Source organism: Onychomys torridus, chromosome 4, assembly GCF_903995425.1.
Source record: "Onychomys torridus chromosome 4, mOncTor1.1, whole genome shotgun sequence".
Classification (NCBI taxonomy): Eukaryota; Metazoa; Chordata; class Mammalia; order Rodentia; family Cricetidae; genus Onychomys; species Onychomys torridus.
The window spans coordinates 137,149,841-137,172,361 of NC_050446.1; the positions used below are offsets into that span (position 1 = coordinate 137,149,841).

General features: G+C 44.3%; 1 protein-coding gene across 5 annotated transcripts in view; it reads right to left on the reverse strand.

Moving 5' to 3' along the window:
• Zbtb46 (zinc finger and BTB domain containing 46) overlaps window positions 1-22,521 on the reverse strand; it is a 109,706-nt gene that overhangs the window by 28,369 nt on the left and 58,816 nt on the right. For 4 of the 5 annotated variants that reach the window (XM_036184732.1, XM_036184730.1, XM_036184733.1 and 1 more), the window contains exon 2: window positions 11,304-12,273. In XM_036184732.1, the coding sequence (XP_036040625.1) occupies window positions 11,304-12,240 (937 nt within the window). In that variant the 5' untranslated portion in view covers window positions 12,241-12,273. Of the gene's footprint in view, window positions 1-11,303; window positions 12,274-17,280; window positions 17,704-22,521 lie in introns of those variants that run through there. The other variant, XM_036184731.1, reaches the window with a different exon arrangement.

Genomic DNA, 22,521 nt, shown 5'->3' on the forward strand with positions numbered 1-22,521 from the left:
TAAAACGATGGGGACATTAAACCAGGAAGGGGATGTATTGGGGTATCCTGGAGAGCTAGAGGGGTTAATGAATGGGGAAAGGATACAATCATATTTCATTGTATACATGTACAAAATTCTCAAAAGAATACTTTTTTTTTCTTTTTTTTTTTAAAGACTGACAATAAGGAACACTGGAAAAGTCTGAGTAAGGTCAGCAGGTCACATCACTGTCAATGTTTCAGTTTGTGACAGTGATTCTGATTTACAGGCTGTTACTACTTCCAGGAACTGCAGAGTGGCACCTCCCTCAATCAATCTCTCTCTCTCTCTCTCTCTCTCTCTCTCTCTCTCTCTCTTTAAACTGAGGATCGAACCCAGGACCTTGAGTTTGCTAGGCAATCGCTCTAGACCACTGAGCTAAATCCCCAAACCATCCTTCAATCTCTTAAGACAGCGTCTTCTATGAAGCCCAGCTTTATGTAGTCCTAATTGCCTTAGAACTTACTATGCAGCCTTAGATAGCCTCAGACTTGCCATGATCCTCTTACCTCAGCCTCCTTAGTACTAGAACGATAGGAAAGAACTACTACACCCAGCTTCTGTAATATTGCTAACAGTGGCATGTTGTGTGATATTTTGTTTGTGTTCTGACAAATAAAGCTTGCCTGGAGATCAGAGGGCAGAGCTAGCCACTAGTTAACCATAGAGGACAGGCAGTATGGCATACACCTTTAATCCCAGCCACTTGGGAGGAGGAAGCAGGAAGATCAAGAGTTCAAGGCCACCCTGCGCTACACGGGATTAAACCAGTCTAAAAAAGAAACAGAGCCAGGGTGTGGTGGTGCTTGCCTTTAATCCTAGCATTAGGGAGGTGGAGATAGGAATATAAGGCAAGTGGAGACAGGTTCTAGCGCCCTATTCGGTCTGAGGATTCATAGAGGTAAGAAATCTCTAGTAGCAACTTCTCAGCTTCTCTGATATTTCAGGTTATTGCCCCAATATCTGACTCCTAGTTTTAATTGATAAGACTAATTAGGATCACACTTCATCAGCATGTAAATCTACACATCTCAAAATGGAGAGGTGGGGGTGGGGGAAAGCAGACCCAAGGTGCTTCTATCCCTGAGATATTCTCTACCTGTTTCCAAGCTGGCCTTGCCATTGCCTCTGGGGCTTGAGGACCAACTGAAACACCTCCACAAGAACTGGGTTGATAGTCTCTGTCATATGTATAAATTTATCAAAACTCAATACTTTGCACAGTTAAAAAACAATATGAGGAACAAGACTTATTTAATAATGGTGGCAGACAGATGGAAAAGTTAGGAAAACTTCTGAAGGATTTTTCTAAGTTTGAGCACATTCCTTCTCATGACCTAGCCTCTCCATGATGGAGTGGTTACTACAGAAAAATAAACACAGGCATCCCTAAAAGAGCCTGACAGTGTTGGAGAAGTTTTGCTTCCAACCACAGTACATGCAGATCGGTGCCCACCATCACCAGACAAGACAGAATAAACAAAGGGTGCAGTTTGCAGTGAACAAAGTGTAACATCCAGGCAGGTACACAGGTCGGCCACAAAGACACTAAGGCATGTAAGAGTTCTCACCAGAAGGTATTGCTGTACATTGTTGGATGCCACTGGATAAAATGCTACACAATCTAAATCAACCCAGGGAGACTCCAGATAATTCTACCCCTTGGTGGTGCTTAAGGGCTTGTATTCATCAAATACATCAAATTATTGAGACTTGGCACATTCATGGTGGCTAAGCTTCACCTAAAAATGTAAACACACTGAACTCTAACTAAAACACTTGGAATAAAGAATACTGCTGTCTACCACTTACTTTGAAATAACATTGAAAAATGAGGTGGGATTTCAGGTCAGTAGATTTTTTAAAAGATTGATTTATTTTATACATATAAGTGATTTGTTTGCATGTGCAACAGGTGTGTGCCTAGTGTTTTCAAAGGTCAGAAGACAGCATATAGTTCCCTGGAACTTGAATTAGAGATGATTGTAGGCCATAATGTAGGTTCTGGGAACTGAACTTGGGTCCTCTGCAAGAGCAACAAGTTCCCTTAACCACTGAGCCATCTCTCTGATTCTCAAGTGGATGGCATTTAATAAATAAAACACAATGTTACAGGGAAATTCAGTAGCAGATATATTTACTATTTCACTTTTTCAGCTTTTCTTTCTTTTTTTGGGGGGGGGAGGGGTTGTTTTTCAAGAAAGGGTTTCTCTGTGTAGTCCTGGCTGTTCTGGAACTCACTCTGTAGACTAAGCCAGCCTGGAACTTGGAGATCCACTTGTCTCTGCCTCTTGAGAGCTGGGATTAAAGGTGTACACCACTATCACCTAGTTACTGTTCTCTCTCTCTCTCTCTCTCTCTCTCTCTCTTTCTCTCCTTCCTTCCTTTCTTTCCTTCTTTCTGGTTTTTTAAGACTTGCTTTGTAGACAAGTCTGACCTCGAAATCACAAAGATAGGTCTGCCTCTGCCTCCATGCCCTGTGTTTTTCTTTTCTTTTTTTTTCTTAATTTTTATTTTATGAGACAGGGTCTTGCTATATAGGCCAGACCAACCTCAAACTCAAACCAGTCCCCCTGCCTCAGCTGCTGGAATGCTGGGATTACAGGTGTGTCACCATATTAGCTTCCATTTTAATGATGAATAATTTTTCAATAGAACATTAGAGATACAAACAATATTGTTCTAACCATAAACTTTTAAAGATTTATTCATTTATTTTATGTACATAAGTGCTCTATCTGCATATATACCTTTATGCCAGAAGAAGGCATCATCATATCCCATCATAGATGGTTGTGAACCACCATATGGGCACTGGGAATTGAACTCAGTAAATCTGGAAGAGCAGCCAGTGTTCTTAACCACTGAGCCATCTCTCCAGCCCCCCAACCATAAACTTTACAGTTCTAATTTATATATATCACCTCAAAAGATAGCAGAATTTTCACCAAAGAGCTCACCTCTTTATAATAGCCCATGAGAAAGCTGTCAACAGCCTGAAATGGCCATAGCTGGTTTGAAAACTCAGACCTGGCAAAGTACCCTCGATAGGACAAAGGCGGTTCCACAGTGGATCGGTTCTGGGGTATCAAGATCCCTAGGATGCAGGTTGAGGGTACTAGTCACATCAGTAAGCTGCAGTGTTAGCAGCTTGACACGAACCTGCTGCCTAATTGCTGTAGAAGACTACCTTTAGGACCTAATAGCCATTACTATCTTAAGAACAGCTATGGCTACTTCAAAGTGACCCTCAAGACTCAGCTAGCTGATGTTTCCTCATAGAAGAAAGTGCTGGGGAGGGTCATCAGATCCCCATTTGAGGTCTCAGCCACTCTTTTTGCACCTCTCTGTTAGACAAATGTAATTCTTTTTTTTATTAATTTTTTTTCCATTTTATATACCAACCCCAGTTCCCCTCCCTCCCCTTCTCCCGCCAACTCACCTCCCTCCCACTCTACCTCCATCCACTCCTCAGTCATGGTAGTCAACAAAGTCTGGCATGCCAAGTCGAAGGAGAGCCTAGCCCCTCCCCATTGTATCAAGGCTGAATAAGGTATCCCACCACAGGGAATGGGCTCCAAAAAGCCAGTTCATGCACCTGGCATAAGTCCTGGTCCCACTGCCAGGGACCCCACAAACAGATCAAACCACACAACTGTCACCCACATTCAGCGGGCCTAGTTTGGTCCCATGCAGGTTCCCAAGCTGTCAGTCCAGAGTCAGTGAGTTCCAACTAGCATGGGTCAGCTGTCTCTGTGGGTTTCCCCATCATGATCTTGACCCCCCTCTTCTTCTTCTTCTTTTTTGAGCTGAGGATTGAACCAAGGCCCTTGCGTTTGAAATCCCCAATCCTTTTTTTTTTTTTTTTTTGAATGCCGAATGCCTTTTATTGAAGGAGGGAGGTCTTAAATACAGGCTTACAACACAATGGTAGAACCCTGGAGGTTCTGATGTTTTTGTTTTTTTTTTGAGCTAAGGATCGAACTCCGGGCCTTGCGCATGCTAGGCAAGTGCCCTACCACTGAGCTAAATCCCCAACCCACTTCTGATGTTTTACAGTCTTGCATCTAAGCTGTTAATGCCCGATATGCAAGATACACAGACAAGGAGCTTCTCTTAAGCATTCAGGAGGGTGGAATCTCACAGGGAATTAGCATAGGGAGGAAGGATATCAAGGTCAAGGTCAGCAAGCAAGGCAACAGTTACCCAAAACAGGGGGCCAGGACCCTACAGGTCGCCCCCTTTTACTAAAAAATGAGCTTCTGACTTAGGTTGCGTGGGACATGACAAATGTAATTCTTTATGTTGTCTTGTGGTCTCCAGGACTGATAGAGCACACAGTGTGTGAAAGGTTAACTAGACAGGGGACTCCATTTCTGTGGTCATTATCCATGGTGCAATGGGAATTTTTGGTGATGTGACTCTTTTGGAGTCACCCATGCTACTCTAAGTGACCCTTTCTCGTGCTCCATAAGTAAATCCAGTAAAGTCATTGGTTCAATAAGCTGGGCTTTGATAGAATGGCTACTTTAGCTTGTTCTTGATGCCCTATTTAGAATGAGTACACATTTGTTCACAACTCTCCATGAATAGTTCACCCAACAATGTTTGACTCCTCAGATGTTTTTAAGAATTTATTTATTTTTATTTCAAGGTATGGGTTTATTTTAGGGTATGGGTTTTGCCTGCATGTAAGGACATGATGTGCATTCAGTACCTATGGAGGCCAGAAGAGGGTATTTTATGCTGTGGAATTGGAGGTTCGGGCAGTTGTGAACACCTTGTGGGTGCTGGGAACCAAACCTGGGTCTTCTCCAAGTGCAAAAAGTGCTTTTAAACACTGAGCCATCTCTTCAGCTTACAGACACTCAGTTGTTGTTGTTTTTTTTAATGACTTTCATTATCTTTTGTCATTTTATTTTATCTTGTGGTAGTAAGGATCAACTCTGGGACCTCTGCCACTGAACCACAGTCTAGTTTTTAAAAGTCCTTGAAAAAAAGCCTTGGCATAAAAGCTTTCAAATAAACATGAAATTATACCAGACACAGTGAGTTCAAGCCTGTAACCCTGGCATTAGCAGGCCGAAGCAGAAGGATCAGTTCAAGGCCAGCCTGGGTCGCAGAGTGATACCTTGTCTCAAAAAAAAAAAAAAGAAAGAAAAAGAAATGAATATATATATATATATACATATATATATATATATATATATATATATATATATATATATATATATATATACACACACACACACACATATATATATATTCCTCTTTCTAAAAATTCCCATTTAAGAATCGTGTGGTTGTGAACACCTGTCATCCCATCACAGGAGTTCAAGGTCATCTTCAGCTATATAGCAAGTTCAAGATCAGTCTGGGCCATGTAAGAACCTGTATCAAAAGTCTAGGGTCAGAAAAGACAGTTCAGTGTTAAGAGTACTAGCTAAAGTGCTGGAGAAATGGCTCAGCAGTTAACAGCACTGGCTGTTTTTCCAGAGGACCCAGGTTCAAATCCAGCACTCACATGGCAACTCACAACTATCTGTAACTTTAGTTACAGCAGATCTAACACCCTCACACAGACATACATGCAGACAAAACACCAATGCACATAAAAAAAAATAAATAAATGTTTTTTGTTGTTGTTGTTTAAAGAATACTGGCTGATCTTTCAGAGGACCAGGATTCAGTTCCTATGTCAGCTCACAACTGTCTGTAACTCCAATTCTAGGGGATCCTACACCTTGTTCTGGCCTCCTCAGACACCAGACGATGCATATGGTATATAGACATACATGGAGACAAAATACCCAAAATAATAATTTTTTGTTTTATTTTTTGAGACAGGGTTTCTCTTTATACAGCTCTGGCTGTCCTGGAACTCACTTTGTAGACCAAGTTGGCCTTGAACTCAGAGATCTGTCTCGGCTTCCAAAGTGCTGGGATTAAAGGTTGCATACCACCAAATCCTGCCATACTACTACTACTACTACTACTACTAATAATAATAATAATAATAATAATAATAATAATAATAATAATTTTTAAATAGTATAAGGGACTGGATAGATGCCTCAGTGATTACGAGCATTGGTTGCTCTTCTAGAGGATCCTGGTTCAATTCCCAGCACCCACATGGTGGTTCACAGCTATCTATAACTCCAGTTCCAGGGGATCTGACACCCTCATACAGACATATATGCAGGCAAAACACCAATGCACATAAAATAAAAATAAGTAAATCGTTAAAACATAGTATAAGTAAATAAACTCATTATATATAAGTTTACAAACTGATTTCTCATTTATATACCTGTTTTAATCTGAATTACTATAGATTATGGAACCTTGGAAAAAGAAAATCTGTCAGCCTGAATATTTCAACATAAATAAGTTCCTTGATTTGTATGAGGCATGCTGCTATGGCATATAGCATCACTGGCTACTCTGGGCCAGCTCACTAGGTTCCAGCATCAACATGGCACTATCATGGAAGATCTATGGATGCTAGAAAAAGAAGAGAATAAAACTCCAGGCTCAAGACAGGACCCAACCAGAGGCCTCATAGGAGAGTGTTGAGAAGAACAACTCCATACATACTCCAGATGGGGAGGTTTGGTGGCATAAGTCTCATAGGATAAGTCCTGGGATGTGACTTAAAGGCAGTATAGAAATCTGACCAATGATGCTTCTTCACTTAGATTACAACGTGGTGATCAACCTACAGTATTACAGTCGGAAATCAACCACAGGAAGCACCACCATAAGCCCATGCCTTTAATCCAAGCTCTTGAGATGTGGAGGCAGGAAAATCATAAATTCAATGCCAGCCTGGGCTACAGGGTGAGATATCCTAGTGAAACAAAGCAAAACAAGTAAGAAATATTACCATGGATAAGTGCTACTCAATTCAAGGTGACTATCTCACCAGCTCGGTGTCCTACCAGAATCTGCCTTCTTTGCAACAAACCAGGAAAATCCCTGCAGAGTCTGTGGGTGCCAGTGCTCTGCCTATTGTCATCTCAACATGTGGCTTGCTGGGTTTCCAGAAGCACATCCCTCCATACAGCTGTCTGCTCATTCCTCAGCCCAGGTGACACACTACACCAGACCAGCAGGTACTATGTGGACTTTTCTGGTGGGGACAATACACCATCAACTCTGCCAGGTACCCCAGGGTGACTAGACACCTAGTCTCCTCATCTCAAAGAATGTTTAGGCTGGTCTATGTCCACAGAAATCCTTTCAAGTTCACCTGCTGTGAATTTAATTTTTTAAAAAACACCATGACAATACAAAGCACTTCCACTGGAGCTCAGCATGAAGAGGGACGGACAATGAGACCCTTCAGTATCACAAGGAAGCTATGGCAAAGTACTGTTCAGAGGTGCAAAAAGGAAGGCTGTGGGACTGAGTCCAGCCGCCCTCTCCCCCTCAAGATGAAAAGTCACTTTGTATGCAATGGGTTTATCAGAATCCGATTAGACACTGGAGTTCTGCCTGTTATAAGCACTGCTGAATGCCAAGACACCTCTCCCCATAACACCCCAAGTGTCTGACCTGTGTTGCATTTTCCTCCTGTTCTCGCCTCCTTCACTGTTTTATGGCATCAGTATTGTCCTTTCCACAATTGACAAGAAGGTGTAATGAACTCTCCCACCTCAGTGTCAAGTCCTCATTTCAACAAAGCATCCAAAGGAGAGCAGTTTTGCCTGTCTGGTCACCAGCTGCCACTCTAAACACACTATAACACAGTCCAACCAGAACTGCTTTCAGGAGGTCCTGTCATCTTATTTGGGAGGAAAACTACATAGGCGAGATGAAGAGCAGAACAGAGCAAAAGGTGAAACCCAGAGAAGCACTATGGAATGTGGATATGGGTGGACTAAAGCAGGTGGTGTCACCTTTTCCCTCAAAGCCATGCTAATCTCTTCCCTCAAAGCTACAACAAGCACAGATGATTTTCTTTACAAAATGATCAACTCTGAAGGGAAACAGAGGAGTGGAGGGAGGGGAAACAGTGGTTGGGACGTAATGTACAAGAGAAGAATTTAAAAAAAAAAAGAATTAAAGAAAATCAATTTTTTAATGTCATTTTAATGTCTAAATGGCTTAATGAAAAGGTGACCTTATCAACAGTATTGCAGATGTCCCAGCCAGCACCAGGACTAGAATGTTTTCGATACTCTTCACAGCCATGTTAGATCATGAAACCAGTACATGGGCAAGAGATAAGCTCATATGGTTTTTAGTTCCTATAAGTTCTCCCAACTACGTTGTGTGGATCAGGATGGCTATGATAGTCTAAGAGGCTTTGAACCCCTAACTCCAATTCCCATTCACTGTGAGGGATGACCTGGGAAGAGAAATGTAGGCTGCATCTGATCCAGAGAGGAATGAAAAGAAACTCATCCTGAAAGCCCATGCCATCCATCCCCCAAAGCAGGGAGGTGCCAGAGAGTATCATCAACACTGAATCCCACAGATTCTCCATCTTTAGCTAGACCTGCACTGAGGTCCTCATGTGTCCTTAAAAATTACAACATGTGGAGGTTCAATCTTCCCAAAGTCCAGTACATTAACTCAACAAAACCTTTGACTTTAAAATAGTTTCACATTTTGATGCTTGCAGTATATTTTAAGAATGAGTGTAGCTGGGAGCCCTAGAAATCATTCCTGAGCTAGTTGGATACTATTTCACCTAATAGAAGCATCACTCACTACCCTGAGAATCATCACTGACCTCTCTCTGCAGATGGATCAGGGGAGGCCCCATCCTAGGATGTCCCAGAGTGAGATGGCGAGTACCCAGCTGGAAGGCTTGCCTGTATCCATCGCATGGACATGCACAACCCATGTGCTTATTTTATGCCATTTGCACCAGCTATCACATAAATTAAATCAATTTAAAACTGATTTTTCAGACCTGCTTGGTTACAATGCAGTTGACTTTTTGTTTAGAAAATCACTCGTAAAAGTTGAGTGGTCCTGGGGCCACCAGGAGCTGAGATGGAGACATACAGACAGGACAAGACAAGTGGCTAGGAACAGAAGGTTTCACATCTGAACAACTGCTCAGAAGGCCCCAATGGCACCTGACATGTATCTGCCTGATGTGTGTCTTTAGAAGAGAGCCTTTCTCCTATAAATAATTTATCAATCTCTAACTCTTTAATGAAAACAAACCGACCTCCATCAAGTGTCATAATTTATGTTTCCTAATCTTCATCTGAGAGCCAGGGTGGCAGAGGCTCAAAGACTGACACACCACCATGACGTCCAGGAAGCATCCCACGCTCCAGCCTACACCTCACATCCTTATCTCCGCCTTCAGAATCCCCAAGCAAAAGCAGTTCACAGTTGCCTTGGCAACCCAAGGATTTAAGACTAAGAAAGTATACAGCCAAAATCACTTGTTGGATTCTGAAAACACCTTCTGCTCGCTGACTACATTTGAAACCTCCAGGCCACAGGCTCTAGGATTGTCCCACTTAACTAATTTACCATTGAATCCCATGAGGTGCATGCCCCCAGCATGGTTACCTGCAGGAAACTGATTGGGCACACACATAAATTCTGAAACAAGTAGAGGATGGTCCCAACATCTGTGAGCCTCAAAATGTGCCCCAAAAGTCTCAGCATTCACCAGGTTTGGGTCAGAACTGACAAAAGATTATAAGCAAATGCAGAAGGTAGATGTCACTATCCATGTCTACTGCCTTGAGGGCTTTTCCACAGGAACAATTATCAGGAAATGACTGATACTCTTCTGATTCAGTTCAGTCCATCCCTAGGGAGAACAGGGTATGCTTGGAGATATGTGTATATGTCAGGAGATATTTGTGGTTGTCACAACTGTGTCAAATGCCACTGAAACCTTGTGGGTACAGACTCTGCTCAACATCCTCCCATCCCCAGGACACCAACACAGAGAACAATTCAGCCCAACATGAAGCAATGCTGAGCAAAACCAACCTTTACAAACATGCCAAAATCTGGCTCTGCTCTGTGCTTGGTATCTCAGTGTTGGAAACACAGGATAATGAGAACTTTAAAAATAAAACTGAAGTGTGTGGAGAGGTGGTTCAGCGGTTAAGGGTACTTGTTGCTCTTGTAGAGGACCCAGGTTTAATTCTCAGTACCCACGTGATGGTTCACAACAATCAGCAACCCCAGTTCCAGTGTATCTTCGATACCCTCTGCTAACCTCCACTGGCACCAAGCACACACATGGTATACATACGTAAGTGCAGACAAAACATTCATACAAAATAAATAAATCTAAAAAAAATTTTAAGTTCTGGAGATGGATAGTAGTACAACATGAATATATTTAATGCCAATGAACTACTCAGTTAAAAATGTTTACAAGGCAGAGGGGCTGAAGAGATGGCTCAGCAGTTAAGAGTTTTGCAGAGGACCCAAAGTTAACTCCCAACATCTATGTCAGGAAGCTCTCATCTGCTTCTGGCTTCTGTGGGTACCTGGAGTCAAGTGCACATATAATTCCCCACTCCACCTCATACACATGTAATTAAGATTTAAAAAAATATAAGTTTTAAAATTTTAAGTATGTGGATACTGGTATACGCATGTGAGTACAGGTACCCACGGAGGCCAGAGGTATTAGACCTCTCTGAAGCTAGAATTATAGGCAGTTATGAGCCACCAGACATGGATGCTGGGGATTGAACTCAGGTCCTCAGCAAGAGTAGTACATGCTTGTGACCACCAAGCCAGGAGACACACTCATCCCTCATTATGAAGCTGTTTTCAGTTACAACATCCCAGTTTGAAGCAGCAAGAAACTGAAGACCAAACATTACAAGAGCCAAGCAAAAGTCTCGGGTAGGGAACAGAACTGAGAGCCACTCCAGTGACTTTCTGGGTGGCCCTGACAGTACCAAGGAAACATCTGATAAATGAGGAAAGACAGACAACTCAGAACAGCTGAGCTTCCCCAACTGTCTCCCTACTGTGCCAACTATAGACCCTGTACCTTCTCTTAGTGGTTTCATGGAAGCCCCACTCAAGCAACCTCTACATACTGGAGCTGTATTGATGGGATAGACACACCAGGACTGTTAGGGCCCCAAAGTCATCTTAGCCTTGGTTACATGTAAGTCATATTCCCTGCAGTCACACTAATTTACTGTGATAGAAGGTGACCATAGGAAGCCATTAGTGTGAGCATGGGAATATATCACTTTACCAACAGCCATGAAGTCATCAACACAGTGACCTGGGCCATCTGCACCCAGCTTGTCACAAGAAAGGCTTACTTGAGTCTCGGCTGCTGAAAGGCCATCCCGATGTGGGCAGGAATGAGGGTACTGGGGAGCCAGCCCGGCTGTCCTCCTCCACCTGCTGTGTGATATGTCGGACAGTCTCTTTGTTTTTCCTATTCTTCCTCCGGCCTGTGGGCTGCCAGCCATCCCCAGCACCCTGCTCTGATAAAGAGTTCTGTATTGCAGTGTCCTTGGAGGATAGAAGTTCACTCTCTCCATAATGTGATGGTGAAACCTGTTCTTCCTTGATGCGCAAAGACCCATAGCCTACATCTCCAGGCCACAAAGACTGTGACGAAATGTCATCAGGACCATCAACCTTAGGCTCCTGGTCCTCCTTCCCATAGCTGCTCCCTCCTTCATGACAGCTAGCAATGGCAGAGTCTCCAGAAGAATTGGCAGGACTTGTTCTCCGAGCCAGCCATGGGGAGATGCTCCTTCCAGCCATTACAGCTGAGATCAGTGCCTCTGTGCTGTTGCTGGCTGGGGTGCCAATCTCAAACTCAGAGAGTTCGTCTGAAGCATCTGACTTGATGCTGATATCCAGTGCAGCCTTGATGAAATCATGGCAGGCCTGCACAATGTCAGTCATCTGTAGGAAGCTGGCAGCTGACATCACCTCAATGACATTCCTGCTAGTAAGAGCCAGGTGGGCAGAGTACATGAAGTCAATAATGGCCTTGAAGCCTTGGGCTGTGACAATGTCCAAATGAGTGACTGTTGCCTGGTCAGATGTCTTCTGCACCTGGCAGTAGAGTGTCTTGAAGTAGCGGCTGCTCCCAAGCAAGACGTTCTTGTGTGCCTTGAAGACCTTGCCCTCCACCACGACACACACATCACACAGGACTCCGTGCTGTCTCTGCTCATTGAGCTCGCGCAGCAAATGCCGGTAGTGAGAAGTGATTTCCATATCTTCCTTTCGGTTGTTCATCTGGGAGCCTTGCTGCTGCCTCTTCTATAGACTCTGGGGGGAGAAGAAAATAGTTACCCATACATGAAACCCCTCTGCTATGAAATAAATCCAGGTAGATGGCAGCAGAGTGCACGCAAAGGTTCGGCATCCATCCAGCACACACATGCTGCCAAACCAGAACAGAGTGGAGGCAGTGGGGACAAATGCTGATAGCAGAGGCCATCACCACAGGCCCTACAGCACAAATGTGCTAAAGAGATCTGAAGTCATGACTCACTCTAACAGCAATTGACAAGTGGACATCAGCCCTGTCCCTGGGTAAGATGTCTGAAGACCATAATGGACTTGAGGTTTTAGACAGAAATCTATAACATACCCAAACAAAAAATTGCCTATCAGTAGACAAAGTTATTTTCTCATACAAAGTGAAAAGTTAGGTTAAACAACCTAGCCCTGCAGTCTTCATCCTTCACATTTGAGAAAACATTCTTTATATATAAAAATATATAAAGAAGGGGAAGCGGTGGGAGACAATAGGAGAGGAGGGAGGGGAAATTGTACTTGGGATATAAAATAAAAAATAAATTTAATTAAATATATACACATATATAATTAAAGGCATACACTGTTGGGAGCCATGCAGCCTAATTTCGGACCAGTATATGAGTGCTTGTCCAACAAGTCTTCAGATGAGGCAAAAGACCACAGGGACAGTCTCACTTGGCAAGGACCAATGGACTTTGAGATAGAGCAGAATACTGCTGGACCACTTGGCCTGCATGCTCTCTTCTCTCTTGAAATATTGATAATTCTTTTGTTGGTTTTTGTGTCATTTTGTAAATCATGCAGGGACAGATGTGATCATTCTTGGAAACCCCATTTTCTCAAATATGTTCCCCTAAAATTCATTAGGAGCTGATGCTGCTCAGGTTTCTTGTCTGGGGATGCCAGCTGTCACTTCAGACCCCGGGAGCTGTCCTGATTCAGTGCTGACAGGATCAGAAGCAGATCACCCCTATTTCTGTAAAAAATGTTTTGAAGGAGATTGTTGTTCTTGAAAATCCGTGCCTATGTCAATCACCTTTAGTTATGTAAAGACAGGGTATACCTGGCTCGATATTTGGCCACACAAGTAAAATGGTAAGTGGTTTTGGTTTAAATATTTTGATGTGGGGCTGGAGAGATGGCTAAGTGGTTAAGAGCACTGACTGCTCTCCCAGAGGTCCTGAGTTCAATTTCAGCAACCACATGGTGGCTCACAACTGTCATAAGATCTGGTGCTCTCTTCTGGCTTGCAGGGACATATGCAGGCAGAATACTGTATATATATTAAATAAATAAATGTTTTTTTTTAAAGATATTTTGATGTAAAAGTTGAGAGAAAACATATTTGACACATTTGTTTTTGCCAGAGGTTAACGTTGGAGGATGGAAAAAAACTTGTTTGTTAGTATGGAAAAACATGCTTGTTTTTGATGTTTACATAAGACAGCTAGAGCTATTTTGGGCTGGCCACTTTTGTGAAACTCATCTAGTGGTTGGACAATTCATTTCTTCATGCCAATGCCCTTCCCTGTCTCAGGACCTAAACTCAGGCTGCAGAGGGATCATGGCAGTATGCCTTTAATGTCAGCACTTAATAGGCAGAGGCAGGTGGATCTCTGTGAGTTCAAGACCAGTCTGGTCTACAGGATGGTCTACAGAGTGAGTTCCAGAAAAACCAACGCTACACAAAGAAACCCTGTCTGAAAAAAAATAAATAACACACACACACACACACACACACACACACACACACACACACACACAAATTCATAGGTATTCTTTGTACAGAGGCCATACTAATCTTCTGAATCATTCTGATGTTGCTAAAGCAAGGACTCTGGCCCTTGTTTGTTTTTTTTGTTTTTGTTGTTTTTCTCTCATACATCACATCCTGACCAGTTTCCCCTTCCTCCACTCCTCCCAGTCCCTGCCCACCTCCCCTCTCCCCCAGATCCACTCCTTATCTCCCTTCAGAAAAGAGCATGCCTCCCAGGAACATCAACCAAACACCATTTAACAAGTTACAACCCTAGGCACAAACCCTCATATCACAGCTGGAGGAGGCAACCCAGAAGGAGGAATAGGGCCCCAAGAGCAGGCAAAGAGAGTCAGAGACACCCCCATTCCTACTGTTAGGAATCCCACAAGAACACAAACATAACATATGCAGAGAACCTAGTTCAGACCTGTATAGATAGGCTCCTGGTTGTTGCTTTAGTCTCTTGTGCCCTATTAGCCCTGCTTAGCTGACTCTGTGGGCTGTTCTTATGGTGTCCTTGACCCCTTCGGCTCCTACAATCCTTCATAGCCCCTCTTGGGCAGGGTTCTCTGAGCTCCACTTAATGTTTGATTTTGGGTCTCTGCATCTGCTCCTGTCAATTGCTTGATGAAGCCTGTCAGATGACCACTGGGTTAGGCTCTGGTCTATGAGTATAGCAGAATATTTTGTTGACTTTTTATTTATTTTTTGGCCAGTCTGTGTTTTGTTCTATCCTGGTCTCTGGGCTATTCAGCCTCTGGTTCCTGGCCATCCAGGCAGCGTCAGGTGTAGGCTCCCTCTTGTGGCATGGGCTTCAAGTTGGACCAGTCATTAGTTGGCCACTCCCACAAGTTCTATGCCACCATTACCCCAGCACATCTAACAGGCAGGACAAATTGTTAAGTTGAAGGATTTGTGGCTAGTTTGATGTCCCAGTCCCACCACTAAGAAGCCTTGCCTGGTTACAGAAGATGGCCAGTTCAGGTTCTATATCCCCCATTACTAGGAGTCTTTGCTCAGGTTACCCTCAAAGATTCCAAGGAGTTTCCATTATACAAGGTTTCCTTCCATATTGCCCCCGAAATGCCCCCTAATTCCGGTAGTCTCTCCCAGTACTCTCTCCTTCCATCCCACTACTTCTCCCTGATCTGATCCCTCCTGTTCTGATCCCCACCTGCAAGATCTTTTCTATTTCCCCTTTCCAGGTAGATCTGTGTGCTTCCCATGTCTTGAGCTCTCCTTGTTACTTGGCTTCTCTGGATCTGTGGGTCACAGCGTGACTATCCTTCACTTGACAGGAAACGGGTGGTATTGGTGCACACCTTTAATCTTCATTTCTTGAGATAGGGTATTGCAATCTAGTTCAAGATGGCCTCAAACTCTCAGGTCCTCTGGCTTCAGGCTCCTGAGAGCTGGAATAACAGATATGTACCACCAGGCCCAGCATCCTTCTTTTCTTGGCTAACTGAAATGTGTGTCAACACTTGTACCCTCCCCAAGCCACCACATGAAATGACCTATCAAATATCCTCAAGAAGCAGCAGTAACTCTGTGTTCCATCTCGAAGGCTGGGCAAATAAAGGCAGGAAACAGTTCCTTCCTTTCCCTCAGACTGCTAAGGTCTCCACCGCCTGTCCCTTTCTCATAGTAAGGTCCCCAGACATCATCTCATCTGACCTGAGGGTGTAAGTAGACTGTTCCACTCTCTTCTGTCTCCCTTCTGCTGGTGGCAGGACAAGTACATTTGCAGAGTCCACACACATCAGCCCAAGCTCCCAGCGACGTCACACCAGACTATCTCCTTGTCTTGAAGAGTACCTCTGCTGCAGGGCACTGTGGAGGTGCTGGGGCTATGGCTCTGAACAAGAATATCTTCCTCATCCTATCTGTCTCTAGTCTTGAAGGCTGGCAGTTAAACTGTTCCTACTGTACATCAGCCCTACCACACTGGCATGAATGCCAAATGTTCCCCAGCAAGTAACCAAGAAGGTAGTGAACCCAGGTTCAGGACTGGCCACAGGGGGTATGTACTCAGAGACTGAGCAAGTTTTCACCCTGAGTTCACTAGAGCACTGGGGGCAGATGTCACTTCCAGATATCATCCCTTTATTATCTTTATTCTTCACATGGGGCTCTGCTACCCCCAGATTAACTGATGTTGAAGAAGGAACCAAAGCTCATTTCAAATAGATTAAAACAATTCCTAAACTAATTAGTATCAGCAAATGTCTATAGTCTGCAGAAAGTGACAGCCAAGTGATAAGGGACATCAGAAATTTCATGTACCCTACATTCAAACCAGGAAGTATATGTTTCATTATTTATTTATTTTAGGCAAGATCTCACTTTATAGGCCTGACTGTCCTGAAACTCACTATTTAGACCAAGCTAGCCTCAAACTCACAGAAACCTGGCTGCCTCTGCCTCCCGGATGCTGGGATTAAAGGCATGTGCCACCACGCCTAGCCCGTAATTAATTTTTATATGAGAAATAACTCTTTCATACTTATTAAAAAGATTCTTTTTCAAAATGGAGAACATGCACATGTGAGTCCAGGTGTTCTTTGGAGTCCAGAAGACAGGATGAGAGCCTTAATCTGCTAGGGCTAGAGTTACAGACAGTTGCTAAGCTATTTAATGTGGGTACCAGAAGTCAAACCTGGGTCCTGTGAAAGAGTACTATCTACTCCTAACTGCTGAACTATTTTTCCATCTCTAATACATGGATTCTTAGGGCTGGAGACTTAGTGGTAGAGCAGATGCTTAGCATGTGTGAGACCCTGTGTTCCCTTTCTAGCACAGAAAGAGAGAGGAAGGGCAAAGAAATGGGGAAATCTGGGGGAATAAATATGAATTATATCTTTCTTTAGCAAAAAACTACCTCCTCCTAGGGTTTGCATTTCTAAAATAATTTCATTATAAACTGCAAATTATTGAATAAATTATTATCCAATCAGGAAGCCTAAAAACAGCAATATATTCATAGGTTTTATGGTAAGAAAAGCAATAAATTTTCATCTAGTAGATGTCTTAGTTAGATGTTTTATTGCTGTGAAGAGACACCATGACCATAGCAACTTTTTTAAAAATTTAACTTCTTTATTGATTCTTTGGGAGTTTTCATATCATGCACTCCAATTCTGCTCACCTCCAGGTCCCCCATATCCTCCCCTCACCCCTGCAAAACAAGCAAGCAAGTAAACAAACAAACCAAAACAAACAAACAAAACTCTTCACTTCTCCTTCTTTCCCACCTCTCCAACACCTCTTCATTCATCCTGGTGGCATTGGGGACCTCAGTGTGTCATAATAGTATGTTCTTTTGTCCTATCAGCTTTACTAGCAAATTACTAGAAATTGTTGATTGCAGCGAGTCACTGGTCTGGTTCAAGGCCACTGGAATTTCTCTGGGATGTCCTCTGGCTGCCCTGAGTCTTGGAGATCCTGCGAGTATTGTTCCACAGGACCAGTTTCTTCACGAGCTCCAGCAGGTCCTAGAAGGAGTAGATGTTAGGGTGGGTCAACCCAGGGCCCGGCTGTGGTCCTGGGCAGTAGCTGAGCTGGTTAGTCCAGGCCACTGGGGCCACTCTCGTCAGGTGAGGGGGCAGAGTCAGCTCCCCTATGCCCAAGCCCTCAGGGTCAGTTTGCCCTCACTATGGTGAGGGGTGGGGCCATCTCTTCTGAGTGCAAGGGCCAGGTCTCTTGCTTCAGTGTCCATCGAGAAGCAAAGCCAGCTTTCCCTGAGTCAGCAAAGGGCAGGGCCAGCTCAGCATGGCCCTCTGATTTCATCTTGCATGGTTCTTAAGGCCCCCTGAGACCACAGACATCAATACAGATCCCAGCTGCAGCTGGACCACAGACCCAGACATGGAACAACAGCCTGGGCCCAGATGACATCCTGGCTCTGGGTGGAAGCACTGGCCATTCAGGTTGGGATGGTTCTGGCAGCAGCAGGGCCCCAGACACCCAAGGCTTCTATATGACCTTGGGTGATAATATGGGACTTGGACTTCAGCACAGATCTCAGCCACAGTAGGACAATGGACCCAGATATGATCCTGGCCAGCAACCAGGTCTGGATGTCACCATTGCCCCAGGTGGCAGTGCAGGCCCCTCAGATTGGCACAGGCCCCAGCAGCAGGTGGCCCTTAGACACCAACATGTCCCCAGACCTCAGGTGTCTGAGTAACGGGAGCCTCGGACATCAGCGCAGACCCTGGCTGCGTTAGGGCTATAGACCCAAACATGGCCCTCAACTGCAGCTCTGACTTGAACATTACCATGGCATTGGGTAGCAGTGTAGACCACTTAGATCTGCATGCATCATGGTCCTCAAATACCAACCTAGACTCAGGTGGCTAATCTGACCCTGGGCATAGTCATGGCCCTCAGTGACAACAGGAGCCACATAAAACAATCCAGACCCTGGCCACTATAGGACCACAGGCCCAGGCATGGCCCTCAGCAGTGGCCTGGGCCCAGATGACACCATGGCCCCAAATGGCAATACAGGCCACGCAGATCTGTATGGCCCCTGCTGTAGTATGGCCCCCTAACTCTACCAAGACCACAGACTGTGGCCCAGACCCCAGGCTTCATGATAACATGGGCCACAGACATCAATACAGACCTTGGCTGTGGTAGGACCATGGACTCAGACATGGTCCTCAGTAGCAGCCTGGGTCTGGTTGTCACCATGGCTCCAGGTGGCAGCAAAGGCCACCTATATTGGCACAGACCCAGCAATAGTGGACCTCAGCAACTCATATAAAGGGAAACATTTAATTGGGGCTGGCTTATAGTTTCAGAGGTTTTGTCCATTACTGTCATGGCAGGAGCAAGGTCACATTCAGGTAGACAAAGTACTAGAAAGATGGTTAAGAGTTCTACATCTTGATATGCAGGAAAAAGGAAGTGAACTTATACCACACTGGGCATAGCTTAAGTATATGAGACTTCAAAGCATGCCTCCACAGTGACACAATTCCTCCAATAAGGTCACACCTACTCCAATAAGACCACACCTCCTAATAGTGCCACTCCCTAAAGGCCAAGCATTCAAACATATGAGTCTATGGGGGCCATACCTATTCAAACCACCACAGGAAAAGAGTCAGTTACAACTAAAAGGGTAAAGTGATGATATTTATGGAGGTCTGTCTGTCATAGGGATGCACAGGACAGGCAGTTTCCCAAAGCACAATTAGTTTGACGGGAGTGATTTAGGTTCCAAATTCAATAATCTCTCAACATCAAAAGGACATTTGTGGGTGTTATGCCAACTTCATCAAAGCAGAAGCATTATGGCAGCTGGTCATCTGTTTCCAGTAGCTTGTTGGCAGCTGTGTTTTGGAACTGGAAGCTTCTTTCATTGAGCACCTGGGAATGGTATCATATAGTGATGAGACAAGTGGGAAGCTGACTACAGGCTAAGCTTCCTACATCTCTATGGGAAAGGAGGACAGAGCACCTGCCCTGGGGACCTGCTCATGAGACACACTCTTGTGGATGGACAATCACCCTTTAACCTAAAAGAACCTAAGCTGCTACACAGGAGCATAGGAGAGCACCTTACCATCACAAGGGACACAGATGCCATGTCAGTGTAAGAAAGGGCCAAAGGGCTGTGGAGACAAGGAACTGTTTGGGATGGATGCTACCACACTGCACAAATGATACAGAAGTATCAAAAACCTCAGTGGCTTTTTTTTCCCTATGAATTCTGATACTTTAGCCACAGTTCATTCACTTCAAGATACTTCAGGTTTTTGTTCTTTGTTTGTTTTTGAGACAGGGTCTCTTTTGAGGTAAGATTTATGCCTTAACAAAAGCCTTAGAGAGTTAGAACAAAACCAAAAGCCTATGAGAAGAGTAGCAATAGTCCCCATTGGGAATAGTCTGTCCCTTTATTTTGTTTTGCTCTCCTTTCTCTGTCACAAGGTAGCTTGCCTGATATGGGGCAGAGATTCTGGAAGAAACATTTTAAAGAAGCATGCTTGCGTCTAGAAGAAAGGGAGCCATACCTCAACCCCAGAGCCGGTTTTTAATTTAAGTAGGACAGCATAAAACAATTTATGCTGTCTAATGCCATTCATACCTAAAAGACACCCTATAAAACCGAATCTAGTAAGCTAAGAACAAAGAGGACTTAAAGATAGGAAATTTCTGAGCCGTAGACACAGAGAACACTGAAAGAAGGGGCTAAGAGATCACCAGCCAGGAAGGAGCGTGTGCCAGGTGTGTACATGCTGCAGCTGTCTACTCCTTTTTCTTCCCTATTGGGTCTCACTTCCAGCTCCCACTTTGCAACTAGCTTACAGATCCATCAATGGTAACTTAAAAGACAAGACATTTACACAGTGCAAGGTGGGGGTACCCAGAAGAAAAACAAAATGGGCTTGGAGTAGAGAAAAGAGAAAGCTTGAATGTAGAAAAAGGGGAATACCTTTCCATTTCCCTAATTGCTCGCAATTTATGTAAAGGTCCTGAATAAAATTAGGACCTAGGGTGCCTTTAAGTGGCCATTTGGATTGATTAGAAGGGATACTGAGAGAGAAGAAGGAAAATGTTACTGCAGCCTGTAGTTGTGGGTTCAAGGAGGACCAAACAAGGATCAAGCCATTCAACAGGGCTTAGCCTGGTTAAAGCAGAGAAACTCAGTGCTTGGTACCAGAGCTTTCAAAGAGGCTAGAAAGTGAAGATGAAAACTAAGCTCTAAGGGGGGGGTGTCTCACCCACAGGAAAGGGTAGGGAATGGGGTCGCAAAAGCCACAAGGGCATAGATGAGCTGTGGGGTTACAGGCAGCTTCAGAGGGGAGATGGGAGAAGGGGGCAGGAAGGGGTGCAGTAGCCCAGTTGGGCCAGAGGAAACTGGATTGCAGCTCTGAGGGTGGTGGGATAGAGTCAGATGAAGAGGGCCAGCCATAGCCTTAGAGACCATAGCTGGGGGTACCTCCATCTCCAAGAATACCAGAGGGGTACCAGACACTCAACAGTCACTTCCTTGGACTCAGAGAAACGTTTACACCGACCAAAGGGAAGCTTACCCAAGTGCTGTTGTAGATGGGATACTGAGTGATCAGTGAGCCGGAAGATAAGTCTGTTGAGGATGGACTGGAGATGAGGGATAGGATCCCAGTGTGGCTCAGACCATGAGGGGGAGAACAGGCACCAGGAGTGCCTATCTGAGTCATGACACCAAATATAAGCATATTGGATAAGGTTACAAATCTGAAAAAATCTATAATACTGGGGTTGATAGTTAAAAATCCATACTTAAGTAATCTTAAAGGAACCATGTGGTGTGATGTCATTTTGGGATAAACCAACCAAGGAGGAAACAACTCCTAGCTATGAAGCCCAAACCAGATGATTCCTCCACTATTTTCTATCACACTAGAGAACCTCCCCCGCTTATCAGCCTCAAACAGCAGCCCCTTCTCTTCCTCTCTAGCCTCTCTGATTTTCCTTTCTCCCTTCTCAGCAACATGCTGCCCATCCTCTCTCCAAAGCCTCATGAACATAAGCCTCCCATCTCTGACCTCTAAGAAAGAATCTTCTGCTCCCCACTTCTCTCTTTAATACTCTTATAGTCGCAGCTATAACCCAAAAGAACCTACCCCTTGCTTCAGGATCTCTGACTTATCAACTCATCAGTAGTTTCCCTTCACCCCATAGTACCCACTTCTTAACATTTCAAGTTAAGTTGACTCAAGTTGATGATTTGACTCTTAAGATGTGTACAGATCATTTGTTTCTGCTAGCTTCTACCACTGATCATATTTGGCTCCAAATTCTTCAGCTCCTTTTTCCCTCCACCTTCTCTAACCATCCATCTCTCCTTGCCTACTTGGTAAATGTCCTCTCTGGCTCCTGGAGCCTATAACACCCTCTGGGGCCCCATCATGTGGGTAACTCTACTTATTAAGATACTTGCTCCTCTCCCTGTATTGGAACGCGTTCTCCTGTTTTCTGGCCTCCTCCCCCTAGGAGCTGCCTGCTAAGCCCCACAGCTTCCTTAAGACCATCTGAGCCTCTTGCGACCTTGTCCCTCCTGTCTCTCAGCTACCACTTGGAACTTAAAGAAACTCCCTCCAGAGGAGTTCATTTTTTGACCCTTCCTCTCTTCCTCCATGGACTCTGATTTTATTAAAGCCTTTCTCTGGCCTCAGCACAGTTCAAACGGCCAAAACTGGCATGCTCGATTGTCAATAATGGCAGCTTCTGCCACTGCACAAACAGATAACCCAAAATTCTCTTCTATCTAGACTTGCTTTCTTCTCTATTTCTCCTTATCTACACCTGTCTGAGGAAGCTCTTACTTATGGATGTTTATCGTCCAAGAGACCCACACCTCTAACCAACAGCCCATCCTAATAGGGTCAGGAAATTACTCCATACCAGGCTGTCAAAGGCTGATTCATTTCCCTATAACTCCCTTATTCATTTCTTCTGCACTAGAGCTTATCACCTATGCCTGTTTTCGCTGGTTTTGT